Below are 20,257 nucleotides of genomic sequence, written 5' to 3' on the forward strand. Positions count from 1 at the left end.
ATATGATGATTATACCTCACACACACTTGATATGATGATTATACCTCACACACACTGGATATGATGATTATACCTCACACACACCTCACACACACTTGATATGATGATTATACCTCACACACACCGGATATGATGATTATACCTCACACACACTTGATATGATGATTATCCCTCACACACACTGGATATGATGATTATACCTCACACACACCTCACACACACTTGATATGATGATTATACCTCACACACACCTCACACACACTTGATATGATGATTATACCTCACACACACCTCACACACACTTGATATGATGATTATACCTCACACACACTTGATATGATGATTATACCTCACACACACTTGATATGATGATTATACCTCACACACACTTGATATGATGATTATACCTCACACACACTGGATATGATGATTATACCTCACACACTTGATATGATGATTATACCTCACACACTTGATATGATGATTATACCTCACACACACCTCACACACACTGGATATGATGATTATATCTCACACACACCTCACACACACTTGATATGATGATTATACCTCACACACACTTGATATGATGATTATACCTCACACACACTTGATATGATGATTATACTTCACACACACCTCACACACACTTGATATGATGATTATACCTCACACACACTTGATATGATGATTATACCTCACACACACTTGATATGATGATTATACCTCACACACACTGGATATGATGATTATACCTCACACACACTTGATATGATGATTATACCTCACACACACCTCACACACACTGGATATGATGATTATACCTCACACACACCTCACACACACTGGATATGATGATTATACCTCACACACACTTGATATGATGATTATACCTCACACACACTGGATATGATGATTATACCTCACACACATTTGATATGATGATTATACCTCACACACACTTGATATGATGATTATACCTCACACACACTTGATATGATGATTATACCTCACACCCACTGGATATGATGATTATACCTCACACCCACCTCACACACACTTGATATGATGATTATACCTCACACACACCTCACACACACTGGATATGATGATTATACTTCACACACACTTGATATGATGATTATACTTCACACACACCTCACACACACCGGATATGATGATTATACCTCACACACACTTGATATGATGATTATACTTCACACACACTGGATATGATGATTATACCTCACACACACCTCACACACACTTGATATGATGATTATACTTCACACACACCTCACACACACTTGATATGATGATTATACCTCACACACACTGGATATGATGATTATACCTCACACACACCTCACACACACTTGACATGATGATTATACCTCACACACACCTGATATAATGATTATACCTCACACACACTGGATATGTTGATTATACCTCACACACACCTCACACACACCTGATATAATGATTATACCTCACAGACACTTGATATGATGATTATACCTCACACACACCTCACACACACTGGATATGATGATTATACCTCACACACACTGGATATGATGATTATACTTCACACACACCTCACACACACTGGATATGATGATTATACCTCACACACACCTCACACACTTGATATGATGATTATCCCTCACACACACCTCACACACTTGATATGATGATTATACCTCAAACACACCTCACACACACTTGATATGATGATTATACCTCACACACACTGGATATGATGATTATACCTCACACACACCTCACACACACTTGATATGATGATTATACCTCACACACACTTGATATGATGATTATACCTCACACACACTGGATATGATGATTATACCTCACACACACCTCACACACACTTGATATGATGATTATACCTCACACACACCGGATATGATGATTATACCTCACACACACTTGATATGATGATTATACTTCACACACACTGGATATGATGATTATACCTCACACACACCTCACACACACTTGATATGATGATTATACCTCACACACACTTGATATGATGATTATACCTCACACACACTTGATATGATGATTATACCTCACACACCTCACACACACTTGATATGATGATTATACCTCACACACACTTGATATGATGATTATACCTCACACACACCTCACACACTTGATATGATGATTATCCCTCACACACACCTCACACACACCCGATATAATGATTATACCTCACACACACTGGATATGATGATTATACCTCACACACACCTGATATAATGATTATACCTCACACACACTGGATATGATGATTATACCTCACACACACACACCTTACACACACTTGATATGATGATTATACCTCACACACACCTCACACACTTGAATATGATGATTATACCTCAAACACACCTCACACACACTTGATATGATGATTATCCCTCACACACACCTCACACACTTGATATGATGATTATACCTCACACACACCTCACACACACCTGATATAATGATTATACCTCACAGACACTTGATATGATGATTATACCTCACACACACTGGATATGATGATTATACCTCACACACACTGGATATGATGATTATACCTCACACACACTTGATATGATGATTATACCTCACACACACCTCACACACACTGGATATGATGATTATACCTCACACACACCTCACACACACTGGATATGATGATTATACCTCACACACACCTCACACACACTGGATATGATGATTATACCTCACACACCTCACACACACTGGATATGATGATTATACTTCACACACACACCTCACACACACTGGATATGATGATTATACCTCACACACACCTCACACACACTGGATATGATGATTATACCTCACACACCTCACAGACACTTGATATGATGATTATACTTCACACACACCTCACACACACTTGATATGATGATTATCCCTCACACACACCTCACACACTTGATATGATGATTATACCTCAAACACACCTCACACACTTGATATGATGATTATCCCTCACACACACCTCACACACTTGATATGATGATTATACCTCACACACACCTCACACACACCTGATATAATGATTATACCTCACAGACACTTGATATGATGATTATACCTCACACACACTGGATATGATGATTATACCTCACACACACTGGATATGATGATTATAGGATATGATGATTATACCTCACACACACCTCACACACACTGGATATGATGATTATACCTCACACACACTGGATATGATGATTATACCTCACACACACCTCACACACACTGGATATGATGATTATACCTCACACACACTTGATATGATGATTATACCTCACACACCTCACACACACTTGATATGATGATTATACCTCACACCCACCTCACACACACTGGATATGATGATTATACCTCACACCCACCTCACACACACTTGATATGATGATTATACCTCACACACACCTCACACACACTGGATATGATGATTATCCCTCACACACACCTCACACACACTGGATATGATGATTATACCTCACACCCACCTCACACACACTTGATATGATGATTATACCTCACACACACCTCACAGACACTGGATATGATGATTATACCTCACACACACTGGATATGATGATTATACCTCACACACACCTCACAGACACTGGATATGATGATTATACCTCACACACACCTCACAGACACTGGATATGATGATTATACCTCACACACTTGATATAATGATTATACCTCACACACACTGGATATGATGATTATACCTCACACACACTTGATATGATGATTATCCCTCACACACACCTCACACACACTGGATATGATGATTATACCTCACACACACCTCACAGACACTTGATATGATGATTATACCTCACACACACCTCACACACACTGGATATGATGATTATACCTCACACACACTTGATATGATGATTATACCTCACACACACTTGATATGATGATTATACCTCACACACACTGGATATGATGATTATACCTCACACACACTTGATATGATGATTATACCTCACACACACTGGATATGATGATTATACCTCACACACACCTCACACACACTTGATATGATGATTATACCTCACACACCTCACACACACTTGATATGATGATTATACCTCACACCCACTGGATATGATGATTATACCTCACACCCACCTCACACACACTTGATATGATGATTATACCTCACACACACCTCACACACACCTGATATAATGATTATCCCTCACACACACCTCACACACACTGGATATGATGATTATACCTCACACACTTGATATAATGATTATACCTCACACACACTGGATATGATGATTATCCCTCACACACACCTCACACACACTGGATATGATGATTATACCTCACACACTTGATATAATGATTATACCTCACACACACTGGATATGATGATTATACCTCACACACACTTGATATGATGATTATCCCTCACACACACCTCACACACACTGGATATGATGATTATACCTCACACACACCTCACAGACACTTGATATGATGATTATACCTCACACACACCTCACACACACTTGATATGATGATTATACCTCACACACACTTGATATGATGATTATACCTCACAAACACCTCACACACACTTGATATGATGATTATACCTCACACACACTGGATATGATGATTATACCTCACACACACCTCACACACACTTGATATGATGATTATACCTCACACACCTCACACACACTTGATATGATGATTATACCTCACACCCACCTCACACACACTTGATATGATGATTATACCTCACACCCACCTCACACACACTTGATATGATGATTATACCTCACACACACCTCACACACACTGGATATGATGATTATCCCTCACACACACCTCACACACACTGGATATGATGATTATCCCTCACACACACCTCACACACACTGGATATGATGATTATACCTCACACACACCTCACACACACTGGATATGATGATTATACCTCACACCCACCTCACACACACTTGATATGATGATTATACCTCACACACACCTCACACACACTTGATATGATGATTATACCTCACACACACTGGATATGATGATTATACCTCACACACACCTCACAGACACTTGATATGATGATTATACCTCACACACCTCACACACACTTGATATGATGATTATACCTCACACCCACTGGATATGATGATTATACCTCACACACACCTCACAGACACTTGATATGATGATTATACCTCACACACCTCACACACACTTGATATGATGATTATACCTCACACACCTCACACACACTTGATATGATGATTATACCTCACACCCACTGGATATGATGATTATACCTCACACCCACCTCACACACACTTGATATGATGATTATACCTCACACACACCTCACACACACTTGATATGATGATTATACCTCACACACACCTCACACACACCTGATATAATGATTATACCTCACACACACTTGATATGATGATTATACCTCACACACACCTCACACACACTTGATATGATGATTATACCTCACACACACTTGATATGATGATTATACCTCACACACACCTCACACACACTGGATATGATGATTATCCCTCACACACACCTCACACACACTGGATATGATGATTATCCCTCACACACACCTCACACACACTGGATATGATGATTATACCTCACACCCACCTCACACACACTTGATATGATGATTATACCTCACACACACCTCACACACACTTGATATGATGATTATACCTCACACACACTGGATATGATGATTATACCTCACACACACCTCACAGACACTGGATATGATGATTATACCTCACACACACTGGATATGATGATTATACCTCACACACACTGGATATGATGATTATACCTCACACACACCTCACAGACACTGGATATGATGATTATACCTCACACACACTGGATATGATGATTATACCTCACACACACCTCACACACACCTGATATAATGATTATACCTCACACACACCTCACACACACTGGATATGATGATTATACCTCACACACCTCACACACACTTGATATGATGATTATACCTCACACACCTCACACACACTTGATATGATGATTATACCTCACACACACTGGATATGATGATTATACCTCACACACACCTCACACACACCTCACACACACTGGATATGATGATTATACCTCACACACACCTCACACACACTGGATATGATGATTATACCTCACACACACCTCACACACACTGGATATGATGATTATACCTCACACACACCTCACACACACTGGATATGATGATTATACCTCACACACACCTCACACACACCTGATATAATGATTATACCTCACACACACCTCACACACACTGGATATGATGATTATACCTCACACACCTCACACACACTTGATATGATGATTATACCTCACACACACCTCACACACACCTGATATAATGATTATACCTCACACACCTCACACACACTTGATATGATGATTATACCTCACACACCTCACACACACTTGATATGATGATTATACCTCACACACACCTCACACACACTTGATATGATGATTATACCTCACACACACTTGATATGATGATTATACCTCACACACACCTCACACACACCTGATATAATGATTATACCTCACACACACCTCACACACACTTGATATGATGATTATACCTCACACACACCTCACACACACTTGATATGATGATTATACCTCACACACACTGGATATGATGATTATACCTCACACACACCTCACACACACCTGATATAATGATTATACCTCACACACACCTCACACACACTTGATATGATGATTATACCTCACACACACCTCACACACACTGGATATGATGATTATACCTCACACACACTTGATATGATGATTATACCTCACACACACCTCACACACACTGGATATGATGATTATACCTCACACACACTGGATATGATGATTATACCTCACACTCACCTCACACACACCTGATATAATGATTATACCTCACACACACCTCACACACACACTTGATATGATGATTATACCTCACACACACCTCACACACACCTGATATGATGATTATACCTCACACACACCTGATATAATGATTATACCTCACACACACCTCACACACACTTGATATGATGATTATACCTCACACACACACCTCACACACACTTGATATGATGATTATACCTCACACACACCTCACACACACCTGATATAATGATTATACCTCACACACACCTCACACACACTTGATATGATGATTATACCTCACACACACCTCACACACACTTGATATGATGATTATACCTCACACACACCTCACGCACACCTGATATAATGATTATACCTCACACACACCTCACACACACTTGATATAATGATTATACCTCACACACACCTCACACACACTTGATATGATGATTATACCTCACACACACCTCACACACACCTGATATAATGATTATACCTCACACACACCTCACACACACTTGATATGATGATTATACCTCACACACACCTCACACACACTTGATATGATGATTATACCTCACACACACCTCACACACACTTGATATGATGATTATACCTCACACACACCTCACACACACTGGATATGATGATTATACCTCACACACACTGGATATGATGATTATACCTCACACACACACCTCACACACACTGGATATGATGATTATACCTCACACACACTGGATATGATGATTATACCTCACACACTTGATATGATGATTATACCTCACACACACACCTCACACACACTTGATATGATGATTATACCTCACACACTTGATATAATGATTATACCTCACACACACTGGATATGATGATTATACCTCACACACACTGGATATGATTATTATACCTCACACACACTGGATATGATGATTATACCTCACACACACCTCACACACACTGGATATGATGATTATACCTCACACACACTGGATATGATGATTATACCTCACACACACCTCACACACACTGGATATGATGATTATACCTCACACACACTGGATATGATTATTATACCTCACACACACTGGATATGATGATTATACCTCACACACACCTCACACACACTGGATATGATGATTATACCTCACACACACTGGATATGATTATTATACCTCACACACACTGGATATGATGATTATACCTCACACACACTGGATATGATTATTATACCTCACACACACTGGATATGATGATTATACCTCACACACACCTCACACACACTTGATATGATGATTATACCTCACACACACCTCACGCACACCTGATATAATGATTATACCTCACACACACCTCACACACACTTGATATAATGATTATACCTCACACACACCTCACACACACTGGATATGATGATTATACCTCACACACACCTCACACACACCTGATATAATGATTATACCTCACACACACCTCACACACACTTGATATGATGATTATACCTCACACACACCTCACACACACTTGATATGATGATTATACCTCACACACACTTGATATGATGATTATACCTCACACACACCTCACACACACTGGATATGATGATTATACCTCACACACACTGGATATGATGATTATACCTCACACACACCTCACACACACTGGATATGATGATTATACCTCACACACACTGGATATGATGATTATACCTCACACACACTGGATATGATGATTATACCTCACACACACCTCACACACACTGGATATGATGATTATACCTCACACACACCTCACACACACTTGATATGATGATTATACCTCACACACACCTCACACACACTTGATATGATGATTATACCTCACACACACTTGATATGATGATTATACCTCACACACACTGGATATGATGATTATACCTCACACACACTTGATATGATGATTATACCTCACACACACTGGATATGATGATTATACCTCACACACACCTCACACACACTGGATATGATGATTATACCTCACACACACCTCACACACACTTGATATGATGATTATACCTCACACACACTTGATATGATGATTATACCTCACACACACCTCACACACACTGGATATGATGATTATACCTCACACACACTGGATATGATGATTATACCTCACACACACTGGATATGATGATTATACCTCACACACACCTCACACACACTGGATATGATGATTATACCTCACACACACCTCACACACACCTGATATAATGATTATACCTCACACACACTGGATATGATGATTATACCTCACACACACTTGATATGATGATTATACCTCACACACACCTCACACACACTTGATATGATGATTATACCTCACACACACCTCACGCACACCTGATATAATGATTATACCTCACACACACCTCACACACACTTGATATAATGATTATACCTCACACACACCTCACACACACTTGATATGATGATTATACCTCACACACACCTCACACACACCTGATATAATGATTATACCTCACACACACCTCACACACACTTGATATGATGATTATACCTCACACACACCTCACACACACTTGATATGATGATTATACCTCACACACACTTGATATGATGATTATACCTCACACACACCTCACACACACTGGATATGATGATTATACCTCACACACACTGGATATGATGATTATACCTCACACACACCTCACACACACCTGATATAATGATTATACCTCACACACACCTCACACACACTTGATATGATGATTATACCTCACACACACCTCACACACACCTGATATGATGATTATACCTCACACACACCTCACACACACCTGATATAATGGTTATACCTCACACACACTTGATATGATGATTATACCTCACACACACCTCACACACACTTGATATGATGATTATACCTCACACACACCTCACGCACACCTGATATAATGATTATACCTCACACACACCTCACACACACTTGATATAATGATTATACCTCACACACACCTCACACACACTTGATATGATGATTATACCTCACACACACCTCACACACACCTGATATAATGATTATACCTCACACACACCTCACACACACTTGATATGATGATTATACCTCACACACACCTCACACACACTTGATATGATGATTATACCTCACACACACTTGATATGATGATTATACCTCACACACACCTCACACACACTGGATATGATGATTATACCTCACACACACTGGATATGATGATTATACCTCACACACACCTCACACACACTGGATATGATGATTATACCTCACACACACCTCACACACACCTGATATAATGATTATACCTCACACACACTGGATATGATGATTATACCTCACACACACTTGATATGATGATTATACCTCACACACACCTCACACACACTGGATATGATGATTATACCTCACACACACCTCACACACACCTGATATAATGATTATACCTCACACACACTGGATATGATGATTATACCTCACACACACCTGATATAATGATTATACCTCACACACACTTGATATGATGATTATACCTCACACACACTGGATATGATGATTATACCTCACACACACCTCACACACACTGGATATGATGATTATACCTCACACACACCTCACACACACCTCACACACACCTGATATAATGATTATACCTCACACACACCTGATATAATGATTATACCTCACACACACCTGATATAATGATTATACCTCACACACACTGGATATGATGATTATACCTCACACACACTGGATATGATGATTATACCTCACACACACCTCACACACACCTGATATAATGATTATACCTCACACACACCTGATATAATGATTATACCTCACACACACTTGATATGATGATTATACCTCACACACACCTCACACACACTTGATATGATGATTATACCTCACACACACTGGATATGATGATTATACCTCACACACACCTCACACACACTTGATATAATGATTATACCTCACACACACCTGATATAATGATTATACCTCACACACACTGGATATGATGATTATACCTCACACACACCTCACACACACTGGATATGATGATTATACCTCACACACACCTCACACACACCTGATATGATGATTATACCTCACACACACTGGATATGATGATTATATCTCACACACACTGGATATGATGATTATACCTCACACACACTGGATATGATGATTATATCTCACACACACCTCACACACACTGGATATGATGATTATACCTCACACACACACTATTTACAACACTGGAAACACACACACACACACACACACACTTCTCTTTACTGAAGAAAACATACTGCTCCAGTCGCTGTGTCACAATCCTGGTGTTTCCTCCTCGCTGGAGTTCATGAGTCGTCACAGTTTTCCGTGTCACTGGATCAGGAGGAATAATCCGGATCAGGAGTCTGTAGTGTCCAGCTCTCCGGCTCCAGGTGTCCGTTCCCTCACACCGACAGCTGGATGATGCGCTGAGAGAAGCACTAGTTATCTCCGAGCAACAGGAGAGACAGCGCTAGACTGGAAGCGGATACGACTAAAAGAAGAATCTCCAGGCAGCTGGTGACGCGTCGTTATATAAGCGCACCTCCCACGCCACAGGGTTTCCATCGGGAACGCCGCTCAATCGCCCCGCCTCCTACCGCCGCCGCCACCCACGTTTAACCCGTTACATCACACGCTTCAGTGTGAAACTCAGAAACTCTGTGGGAGAAGATGCGCTAGCTGCAGGGCTCCATGAACAGAGACAGACAGGAGGAATCCGGAATAATTCACAACCAGGATGTGACATCACACCACTGTGGAGGAGTCTGAGCACCTGAGCGTTCATCCGCATGATCACACTCATACACTCACTTACACACACACTGTTACAAACACACACACCCACACATACACAATCACACACACTTTCTTACACACTGACATTCAGCTCGAGGATGCACACAAGAAAACAACTTGTGCTCAACAAGAGTGGAAGAGAAAGAGGGGGGATACAGAGAGAGAGAGAGAGAGAGAGACAGAGATAGAGAGAGAGAGATACACAGAGAGAGAGCGAGAGAGAGATACAAAGAGAGAGTATGAGAGAGAGAGAGAGAGAGAGAGAGAGAGATAGAGAGATCAGGTGTCAGTCGCTGTGTCACCTGGGACAGGAAGTGAGGCGGAATCGTGCCTCCAGTTACGTCCCACCTCTCCGTCTCCCAGCTGCCTGAAGTCCCACAGGCTATTTACAGCCAGAAGGAAAGCGAGGGCAACAGGGCAGGAATGACAGAGCGAGGGAGGGTAAACGAGTGTGAATGAAAGTGTAACAGCAAGAGAGAGATAGAGAGAGTGAGCGAGAGAGGATGAAAGAAAGAAAAGAGCAAAGAAAAGCAGAAAGAAGAAAAAATAAGAGACATAAAATAATAAATAATAAATAAGATAGCAATAGGAACAAGATTGGGAAAGAAAGAAAGAAAGAAAGAAAGAAAGAAAGAAAGAAAGAAAGAAAGAAAGAAAGAAAGAAAGAAAGAAAGAAAGAAAGAAAGAGACAGATAGAGAGAGAGAGCACTGTACATGAGCACTACATGTCAGACATGGGATGGTTTCCATGACAACATGTAGCTGTATTGATCAGTTACACCTACAGTTACTGACTCTAGTCCATCTGGCAAAAGTATTGGCACCCATCCTGCCCAGATTCAAACAAGACTCCTCTTCCTCTTCTTCCTCTTCTTCCTCCTCCTCCTCCCCCTCTTCACTACACTGTAACACTTCCCGGAGAGTCGTGTTGGATGTTGCGCTGCATGTTTAGAGCTTGTGACTAATACATCTGTGAGATTAACTGCCGTGTAACTCACTCACACCTCACAACACATCTCCGACTCGGGGAGGCGTTAAAACCATCTCTCAAAAAAGATTACAAAATGTGTGTGTGTGTGTGTGTGTGTGTGTGTGTGTGTGTCAGAAGAGTCAGCAGACCCGACGCTCACACAGAGGCTTAAAGTAACAACACCTGACATGATGCTAGAAACATCTGAAGATCTGAAACCATCTCAGAACCACCCATGAGGTGGAAGCCCCGCCCCTCCACTTACTGATCATCGACTGTGTAGAGAGAGGAACTAAAAAAACGAATGAAAAATAAGCTACAAGAGAAAGAAAGAAAGAAAGAAAGAAAGAAAGAAAGAAAGAAAGAAAGAAAGAAAGAAAGAAAGAAAGAAACTCAGAGCACTTCTTGCAGTAATTGAGCAGCTCAAGCCCCGCCTTATTTTCCAGTGCCCTCCAATCACTGCTTAGCAACTGCTGCTATCCACAATTATCAGCTGCCTCACAGCTTCGAAGGTGAAGCTCCATGTCTGAGATAAACTCACAAAAGTATCAGAAGAGTCTCAACATTGGCAGAGAAAGAAAGAAAGAAAGAAAAATAAATAAATAAATAAATAAATAAGTAAATAAATAAATAAAGAGAAAGAGAAAGAAAAAGAAAAAGAAATAAATGGATAGATAAATAAATAAAGAGTGATTAATAATGAGTGATATAGAGGACAGCAGAGAGGACAGAGCTGTGAGTGAGAGCCTTCTTGTGGTCACTTTGGGAAGCGCAGCTCTCAGTATAAACCCCATTAACGTTAAAAAGAGTACATTATATATACATAAAATAAAAATAATTTTTTAAGAGTGTAAAAAATATAGTCTTTTTCAGTAATGTATATCTGTGTGTTAGTGTGTGTGCGTGTGTTAATGTGTGTGTGTGTGAGAGAGAGAGTTACCCGGGAGTCTCTTGAGTGGTTGTACTCTCATGCTGAGGGCCTGGTGGGGTGTGTGTGTGTGTGTGTGTGTGTGTGTGTGTGAGAGAGAGTTACCCGGGAGTCTCTTGAGTGGTTGTAGTCTCATGCTGAGGGCCTGGTGGGGTGTGTGTGTGTGTGTGTGTGTGTGTGAGAGAGTTACCCGGGAGTCTCTTGAGTGGTTGTAGTCTCATGCTGAGGGCCTGGTGGGGTGTGTGTGTGTGTGTGTGTGTGAGAGAGAGTTACCCGGGAGTCTCTTGAGTGGTTGTAGTCTCATGCTGAGGGCCTGGTGGGGTGTGTGTGTGTGTGTGTGTGTGTGTGAGAGAGAGTTACCCGGGAGTCTCTTGAGTGGTTGTAGTCTCATGCTGAGGGCCTGGTGGGGTGTGTGTGTGTGTGTGTGTGTGTGTGTGTGTGTGAGAGAGAGTTACCCGGGAGTCTCTTGAGTGGTTGTAGTCTCATGCTGAGGGCCTGGTGGGGTGTGTGTGTGTGTGTGTGTGTGTGTGTGTGAGAGAGAGTTACCCGGGAGTCTCTTGAGTGGTTGTACTCTCATGCTGAGGGCCTGGTGGGGTGTGTGTGTGTGTGTGTGTGTGAGAGAGAGTTACCCGGGAGTCTCTTGAGTGGTTGTAGTCTCATGCTGAGGGCCTGGTGGGGTGTGTGTGTGTGTGTGTGTGTGTGTGAGAGAGAGTTACCCGGGAGTCTCTTGAGTGGTTGTAGTCTCATGCTGAGGGCCTGGTGGGGTGTGTGTGTGTGTGTGTGTGTGTGAGAGAGAGAGAGTTACCCGGGAGTCTCTTGAGTGGTTGTAGTCTCATGCTGAGGGCCTGGTGGGGTGTGTGTGTGTGTGTGTGTGTGTGTGTGAGAGAGAGAGTTACCCGGGAGTCTCTTGAGTGGTTGTAGTCTCATGCTGAGGGCCTGGTGGGGTGTGTGTGTGTGTGTGTGTGTGAGAGAGTTACCCGGGAGTCTCTTGAGTGGTTGTAGTCTCATGCTGAGGGCCTGGTGGGGTGTGTGTGTGTGTGTGTGTGTGTGTGTGAGAGAGAGTTACCCGGGAGTCTCTTGAGTGGTTGTAGTCTCATGCTGAGGGCCTGGTGGGGTGTGTGTGTGTGTGTGTGTGTGTGTGAGAGAGAGTTACCCGGGAGTCTCTTGAGTGGTTGTACTCTCATGCTGAGGGCCTGGTGGGGTGTGTGTGTGTGTGTGTGTGTGAGAGAGAGTTACCCGGGAGTCTCTTGAGTGGTTGTAGTCTCATGCTGAGGGCCTGGTGGGGTGTGTGTGTGTGTGTGTGTGTGTGTGTGAGAGAGTTACCCGGGAGTCTCTTGAGTGGTTGTAGTCTCATGCTGAGGGCCTGGTGTGAGAGGAGCGGTGAGGAGGGCAGAGAGCGAGACACTCCCTCCATGATGCGGATGTGCTGCATTCCTTCAGTCACCGGGAGAGGAGGCACGGCGTAATCACCCTCAAACCCACACTCTCCATCTCCTGGAGCCCCACCTGGAGCACACACACACACACACACAAATAATGTTCATGTAGATCACAGAATATTGATAAAACAGGCAGAAAAAACACTAGTTCTAGTTACCATAATAGTGAGACACATAGTCCCAGTGAAGGAGGTGTGGCCTCTGTTTCTGTCAGTCTTAATGAAGGAGGTGTGGCCTTTACATACATAGGCTTCTGTATCTGTTAGTCTTAATGATGAGGTTGTGGCTTCTGTATCTGTGAGTCTTAATGAAGGAGGAGCAGGAGGTGTGGCCTCTGTATCTGTAAGTCTTAACGAATGGGGGGGCTATGTCTGTCTTATTTAAGGAGGGTGTGACTTCATCTGTCTGTCTTAATGAAAGGGGGCGTGGCTTATGTATCTGTCAGTCCTAATGAAGGAGTTGTGGCCTCTATATTTTGTCAGTCTTAATGAAGAAGGTGTGGCCTTTATATGCATCAGTCTTAATAAAGGAAGAAAAGGAGGCGTTGCTTCCGTCTCCATCAGTCTTAATGAAGGAGGGTGTGGCTTCTGTATCTGTCTGTCTTAATGAAGGAGGTGTGGCCTATATATCCATCAGCCTTACTAAAGGAAGAAAAGGAGGAAAGGCTTCTTTAACTGTCAGTCTTAATGAAGGAGGGTGCGTGGATTATATATCTGTCAGTTTTAATGAAGAGAGTGTGGCTTCTCTTTCTGTCAGTCTTAATGAAGGAGGAGCAGGAGGTGTGGCCAGTGTATCTGTAAGTCTTAATGAAGGGGGCATGGCTTCTGTATCTGTCAGTCTTAATTATGGAGTAAAAGGAGGTGTGGCTTCTGCATATGTCAGTGTTAATAAAGGGGGCGTGGCCTTATGTCATTATAATGTTAAATATATACATGATTTACATAAATAAGTCACTCTGTATTTCAGATCTGCCGTTAATTTAACCTGGCAAAAAAATGATTTTTGTGTGTGTGTGTGTGTGTGTTAAAGTGTAAAACTGGACTGTGCTGACGTCAAAGACATTTCTCTGGCCTTTCCTCCCTCTCAAGTCCTTTCCTTCCTTTTACACTACTCTTTCCTCTTTATACTCCTCTCTCTCTTTGACACACACACACACACACACAGCAGGGTCTGGAGCGATGGACGAAGGGTCAGTGTCTCACTGCTACTGCAGTTGCACTGCGTCATGTGATGGCGTCAGACAGGAAGTGGTCATGTTGTGAGCATTCGGTCAGCCAGCGACAGATGGCAGCAACGGGAGGAGAGTAAATACAGAAACTCATGAATGGAACACACACACACACACACACACACACACAGAGAGAGAGCCTTCATTCAATTTCCCAAACCAGAATCTTAATAAAACCAGCTCCCAGAAATCACTGCTACTTTCTTTTCTTTCTTCAGCTCAACACTTAGTGTAGCATAGCATTGCCAGCTACACAAACACACGCTATGCTAGTTTAAAAAGTACCTTTTTTAGATTTGAAATGAAGCTAACATTGTACCTTTTGCAATCTAACTTTTGTAGATTTTTCAATTAACAGTATGCTAACCTTTGTATGCTAACTCTCTTGCTTTGTGTCCCATGTTAGCCATTTTAAATCCATGCTAGCCATCGAGTTTACTGTGAAACTGTGGATTTATAGAATAACAATTTACTTGCACACACTGAGACAAACCCAACAGCTCATAGCTATGAGACATAGACTTTCAGGTTGTTTTTGGTTTTTTTTGCATAAATTGTTAATCAACAGCTCATTTTAAACCTGAACAAATATTTGAGTGAGATTATAATGTAGTATTGCATGAGTCTTAATGAAGGTGGGCGTGGCTTCTGTATCTGTTAGTCTTAATGAAGGAGGGCATGGCTTCTGTATCTGTTAGTCTTAATGAAGGAGGGCATGGCTTCTGTATCTGTCAGTGTTAATAAAGGAAGAAAAGGAGGTGTGACTTTTGTATCTGTTAGTCTTAATGAACGAGGGCTAGCTTCTGTATCTGTTAGTCTTAATGAAGGTGGGCATGGCTTCTGTATCTGTTAGTCTTAATGAAGGAGGACATGGCTTCTGTATCTGTTAGTCTTAATGAAGGAGGGCATGGCTTCTGTATCTGTTAGTCTTAATGAAGGAGGGCATGGCTTCTGTATCTGTCATTGTTAATGAAGGAAGAAAAGGAGGTGTGGCTTCAGTATCTATTAGTCTTAATGAAGGAGGGCATGGCTTCTGTATCTGTTAGTCTTAATGAAAGAGGATATTGCTTCTGTATCTGTCAGTGTTAATGAAGGAAGAAAAGGAGGTGTGGCTTTTGTATTTGTTAGTCATAAATTGTTAATCAACAGCTAATTTTGAACCTGAACAAATATGTGAATGAGATCATAATGCAGTATTGCATGAGGGGATGAGGGGAGATGATTTCTAAACCCACAAAAAGGAGAAAATCGACTCAGGAGAGGGAAAAAAAGAGAGAGAAGAGAGAGTATGTATCAAATCCCGCCAGTCTCAACCAAAGTCAAATCCACTTTCACGCTCACTCACACTGACGTACGTCCAAACCGATTTCCTCAGAAAGACGAAGCTCGCGATCCAGACTCACAGAATCGACTGCAAAGAGATTGAGAAATGAAATAAAAGAGAAACGGAAGAAGCCTTGGAGCTTCATCCATCAGAGAAAATGAGCAGCTCCATTTCCACACTATCTCTACTGTTAAAATGGAAGTGTGTGTGTGTGTGTGTGTGTCTGAGCATTATCTTGATTTGAAAAATCTGTGGAAGCTGAATACACAAGCAGAAAGCCATAAAGCCATAGTACACTGATACGTGTCTGGAGAGAACGTTGATAAAGTGCAGCCTCCTAATTTGCCACGTAGAAGCTGCTCTGCTAATCAGAGCAGCCCAAGATAAATCTCCATCTAAATCAGAGCCGAGTCTCGGAAACCTGAGCAGAAAGTGTGCGAGTTCTATCCTTTATTCAATCCTCAAGGTCAACAGCTACCTCATGTTCTTGCATAACGTGTCGAGAAAACGGCAATCAAAGTTAAAGTAGGTGTGGCTTCTCTGGAGGAACCTTTACAGGAACCCAAGGAACCGCTCCAGAGTAGGTATTAGATTCCATTGCAAACACCTCAGATCACTTCTGATTGATTCAGAAGGTGATGATTCCTTTACTATAGCGTTCTGGTATGTTATCATTGCTATAGCAACAGCTTGTTTTACGTACAGAAGGAGTCTTCAGCATCAGCGAGTTTTCGGACATTTTCAGGGGTTTTACGCTTCTTTGCTGTGTCTTGAGAGAGGAAGTGTTGATTTTCACACACTCCTCCCACCACTAGAAGTTTCTAAAACCTCAGTAGATGACTCAGGAGGTTAATCAGCGGTGCAATCAACTTTCATGGCATGTAACCGGACAAATCAGTTTAATCACATTGTGTCACGATCTGATCCACACATCAGTTGGAACCCTGAGAACTTTGAGAGCTCAGCATGCCAGGGTTGCTAGGATACCAAATTCAATGGGTTGTTTTCCTGAGTGCCAAGCATGCGCCGTCACTGAGGGGGAAAAAAAAAACAACACACAAAAATCCAGAGATGATGGAAGCAGCACGACATGTCCATGTTCTTCAGCAGATCCTCTTCTTCACACTGAGCTCTACCTCCTGGGATGGCTGTTCTAGTCCTAGTTCTAGTTCTCGTCCTGTAAGATGTGTCCAGGAGAACGTTTGGTGGAATTTTCCACTGCCTTTGCTTTCACTGCACCTTCAACCCATCATCCTTTCTACTGATACGATCTGGAACAAACGCCAAGAGCTGAACTCTGAAAAAAGCCAGGAGAGCAGCAGAGACGATGAGAAGACTGCCCAGTTAACAGCATCAGCGGCATATGTTCCACCTCCAGGCTCTCGGCGCTCTTCTGTACATGGCAGCGGTCCAATCAGGTCATAAAAACATGTCGGTGTCTCTCAGGATCTCAGTGTGGAGCAGTGGAGATAACATACCTCATTAATGCTCTGTATCAGGCTGTAACACTGTTCTTAGAAGGTTCTAGACCACAATCCTTCTAAATAAACGACACAAATACTACGGGTTTCCACTAATCATGTGTTCAGAGATCAGACCTGAATCATCCGAATGACTAGAGTGTGGTGGATGATCCAGGTGTCCTACTACTGTGAGATGTGAATCTTGTGCTGGATCGTTTCAGAACCTTTAAACGAAGATCTAAACCACAAATCCGTCAGCTTCGCTCCTGCAGCCTACAGCAAGCGGTGTGACGTCTCCACCGAACACCTTCACGGTCTGTGCTCCGAGCTACCGCTGATGAGCTCCACACTGTCTATTTCTCCACGCTCCTGTTCACTCCTTCATCCACGGCTTTGAGTAATAAGGTCATTCTCCATGCAGCAGCACCGCTGATTGAGTTTCTGGACGGTTTAGGGACCTCAATCTGGCACCGGAGCCTCAAGGTCACCTGCGATGAGATCGTCCGTCAATCATCACGACCGGGTAAACAGAGGAGGTCACTCTGAACAAACTAATAATAGTCCATCACGAGGAATCGATAAGAGAGCAAGGCCGTCGCTCCGTATTTGTTGTTGTTGTTGTTTTTTTGTTTTTTTTAAACGAAGCTGCCAGGAGGACGTGAGGGGGGCAGAAAATGAATCTGTGTAACAGAATATTGTTTGATGAACGGCCCACAAAACGATTTCCTGCATCGACATCTTCATCATCTTCTGGATGGTTACACAAACCTGTTCTGTATCTGCACTCACTGGCCATTTCATCAGGTCAACCCTCACTTGCACAAAGTGATTGATCACTGAGTCCATGGTTCTGACATTTATCACTGTTAAAGTGAGGCTCAAATCTTTTTGAGAGCTGAAAGAAGTGTTTTTTTTTTTTAACAGCTTTCTAATTAGCCGCACCATTATAA

The 20,257-nt window shown here is 42.0% G+C and overlaps 1 protein-coding gene across 6 annotated transcripts in view; it reads right to left on the bottom strand.

Moving 5' to 3' along the window:
• The window catches only part of tanc2a (tetratricopeptide repeat, ankyrin repeat and coiled-coil containing 2a), a 134,778-nt gene that overhangs the window by 38,924 nt on the left and 75,597 nt on the right, over nt 1-20,257 (bottom strand). For 3 of the 6 annotated variants that reach the window (XM_058377352.1, XM_058377351.1, XM_058377353.1), the window contains one exon: nt 15,177-15,359. In XM_058377352.1, the coding sequence (XP_058233335.1) occupies nt 15,177-15,359 (183 nt within the window). Of the gene's footprint in view, nt 1-11,414; nt 11,647-13,865; nt 13,918-13,958; nt 14,017-15,176; nt 15,360-20,257 lie in introns of those variants that run through there. The other 3 variants (XM_058377354.1, XM_058377356.1, XM_058377355.1) reach the window with 3 other exon arrangements.

The sequence above is a fragment of the Hemibagrus wyckioides genome, linkage group LG24, assembly GCF_019097595.1.
Source record: "Hemibagrus wyckioides isolate EC202008001 linkage group LG24, SWU_Hwy_1.0, whole genome shotgun sequence".
NCBI lineage: Eukaryota > Metazoa > Chordata > Actinopteri > Siluriformes > Bagridae > Hemibagrus > Hemibagrus wyckioides.